Source organism: Colobus angolensis, unplaced genomic scaffold (genome assembly GCF_000951035.1).
Source record: "Colobus angolensis palliatus isolate OR3802 unplaced genomic scaffold, Cang.pa_1.0 Scaffold215, whole genome shotgun sequence".
Classification (NCBI taxonomy): Eukaryota; Metazoa; Chordata; class Mammalia; order Primates; family Cercopithecidae; genus Colobus; species Colobus angolensis.
This window is the reverse complement of record NW_012115322.1, coordinates 1770525-1773748: the sequence shown is the minus strand read 5'-3', so window position 1 is coordinate 1773748 and position 3224 is coordinate 1770525. Positions and strand designations below refer to the sequence as shown.

The following is a 3224-nucleotide window of genomic DNA, read 5'->3' as shown; positions in this document are numbered from 1 at the left end:
CAGGATGGTCTCGATCTCCTGACCTCGTGATCCGCCCGTCTCGGCCTCCCAAAGTGCTGGGATTACAGGCTTGAGCCACCGCACCCGGCCTAGTGAGGATTAACATATGTCCAATTTTTTAAACTGTGAAACTCATTTAAATTAGCAAAGCACCTTGGATGAGAATAATAATAAAAGAACTCAGTGAGAAAAGTCAGAATTTGATCCAACAGTGATTTGCTAATGACCATCTTTTTTTGGTAAATTTTATTAACGTTTGCTTTTGTAAATTTATTAAAGTGTACATAAATAATAGAAAAATGCATGTATCATAAGTACAGCAAGATGAAATTTTACAAAGCTAACACATATGTGATTGGCACACAGATGACAGGCAGAACATGACAACACTCCAGAAACTCCCTTGAGTTCCCTTCTGGGTCTTACCTGCTTCCAAAAGTAACCGCTGTTTTAACTTCGAACATCCTGCTTTTGCTTAATTAATTTAAAGGGAAGCATATGGTACGCCCTCATCTGTCTTTTCTGTGTTAACATTGTGTTTATGAAACTCATTTGTGTTGCTGCATGTCGTTATGATCTGTTCGTTCTCACTGCTGTGTAGTTTTCTATTATATGACTATACCCCGCTTCACTAACTCATTCTATTATGAAGGAATCATTGGGTTGTTTTCCATTTTGAACTATTACAAATGGTGGTGCCATGGATGATAAGGTTTTAAAAATGAATTTTATATAATTAAATGCTTTTTCCAAAAACCAGGCATCCATCAAAAATGTAGTGTATAAAATAATTAAGAGAGTACCTGGAATTCTCTGGTAGCCTCTTGTAACTCCGTTTCAAGCTTTTCGATCTCCTTCTTTAGTTGAGTATTTTCCTTTATCATTTCTTCAATTAGTCCCTTAAAAATACCAAATGGTACCAAAGAAAGTAAATAGCCCCAAATTCATTTTTCTGAATGAACGAAAGACTATAAATTTCTCTCATCCTGAGCAAAGAAAGACATTAGACAGTCCCAGAATAAATACGACTATGTGCATAATGCATTTGTTGAATATATTACATCATCACCTGTCTATTCTAACATTGCCAAGTAGTACTATCTCCATTATATAAATCAGGAAACCACCTTTTACACTAGGTCAAAGTCACAGAAATTTGTATAGTAAGGCAAAGACTGAGATCAGATCTTCTGAATATTACTTCAGTGCTGCATCAACTCCTCTCTTAGCTATTTGTGACCACAATAAGACTTTTAAATTGCACGGTAATAGCGGACATATTCTGGGGCAGTTTGTTGGTGGTGGTGGTGGTGTTTTTAATTATCTGTGATTCCCATAGTATCCCATAGTACACAGCTGCCTTAACAAGCCAGACATATGACCTTGGGGAAGTAGTTTAATCTACCTGGCCTCTGTTCCCTCTTGGGGTCTAATGAGATAATTGCTAACTATGCTCTTAACTTGTTGATGCAAATCCAAGAAATGAGGGTTGAGTGAGAAAGCAGCTAGTGTTGTAAGCCTTATATGAGAAAGAATAAAAATACGACACTTCTTGTAAGACTTAAATAACATAATGGAAGTTAAAACATTTTTTAAAGCCTAACAACCTCCCAAATTCAAGGTAATGTTGGACAAAGACATGCAAAACATGCCTTACTGCAAAACTAATAGATATAAATTAATTTTTAATAATACCCAGTAATTTCCTTTTTACCTTATTTTGTTCATCTTGTATAAATTCATGTGGCCAATGCTCCTTAAGAACTTGTTGTGTGTTGTCTTTATCAGCTTCCATGATTCCCTAACATTATAAAAAATAAATATTGTAAGAATAGCATATATACACAAATTTCAGAACAAAGAAATAACAACTTCTACCCTTTTATGGAAGAAACATCTCTTTTCTTTGCTATATCTTTTTTCCTATCATCAAAGGCTTTATTCTCATATGGCTTATATCCAAACAAAGTCTGTATTTCAATAACTCCTTTTTTTTTTTTTTTTGAGACAGAGTCTCACTCTGTCGCTCAGGCTGGAAGGCAATAGCGCGATCTCGGCTCACTGCAATCTCTGCCTCCCAAGTTCAAGAGATTCTCCTGCCTCAGCCTCCCAAGTAGCTGGGATTACAGCTACCTGCCACCATGCCCGGCTAATTTTTGTATTTTTAGTAGAGATGGGGTTTCACCATGTTGGTCAGGCTGGTCTTGAACTCTTGTCTTCAAGTGATGCGCCCCCTCAGCCTCCCAAAGTGTTGGGATTACAGGTGTGAGCCACCGCGCCTGGCCACTATTTCAAATAACTTTCACATCTATAATATATAAAAAGATTCTAAAAATCCTTTGCTTTTCAACAAAATAGTATACAGAAACTAATGAACATTAATGTTCCTTTGTAGTTCATATTCCAATCATAATATCATGCTCCATTTTAAAAGAATACTATTTTGGTTTTCCAACATTTTTCAAAGGTTTTGATTAAAATATTTAATTCTCCCTATTGTTCTCCCCAAATATAAACAAAGTCAAAGTCAAGAGGCCTCCAACATATGCTTTCTCTACACAGGTGTTCTTACCTGGAGCTTTCACTAACTCTCCCGCTGGGTCCATAAACATGGATTGGGAAGAAATTACATGTTTATTTCTAATAACCTCTAATTGAAGCTTAGCATTCTCTTCAATTATGAATATGGTAACAAACTACAGTAGTATTCACAGCACCTGTGATAGTCACCAGTAGAAAGCACAGAGAGTTTCATAGAATATTTTTGCAGATATGCTAAAATAGTTTGTGTCTAACATTGCTTCTACATTAGTTACTAACCTCAACACAGGTCTTGTAATATATTGTAATACATGGATATATATCACTATATCAAACACTTGCTTTTAAAATATTCTGATAACCATATTTCAATACAATTGATTTCTGGCCAGGCGCAGTGGTTCAAGGCTATAATCCCAGCACTTTGGGATGCCAAGGCGGGTGGATCACGAGGTCAAGAGTTTGAGACCAGCCTGACTAACATGGTGAAGCCCCATCTCTACTAAAAATACAAAAAAGAATTAGCTGGGCGTGGTGGCAGGTGCCTATAATCCCAGCCATATTTCAATACAATTGATTTCCTTTGTAATTCTAAGTATTTTATTTTATGCATTTAATTTTTTTTTTTTTTAAGATAGGGTCTCACTTTGTTGCCCAGGCTGGAGCACAGTGGCGCAATCTCA

General features: G+C 36.2%; 1 protein-coding gene across 1 annotated transcript in view; it reads right to left on the bottom strand.

The window, feature by feature from the left end:
- Positions 1-3224, bottom strand: part of NMI (N-myc (and STAT) interactor) — an 18024-nt gene that overhangs the window by 9602 nt on the left and 5198 nt on the right. The window contains exons 2-3 of the mRNA XM_011943059.1: positions 1715-1801; positions 804-899 (exon numbers count right to left, since the gene is read on the bottom strand). Coding sequence (XP_011798449.1) covers positions 804-899; positions 1715-1795 — 177 coding nt within the window. The 5' untranslated portion in view covers positions 1796-1801. The remainder of the gene's footprint in view (positions 1-803; positions 900-1714; positions 1802-3224) is intronic.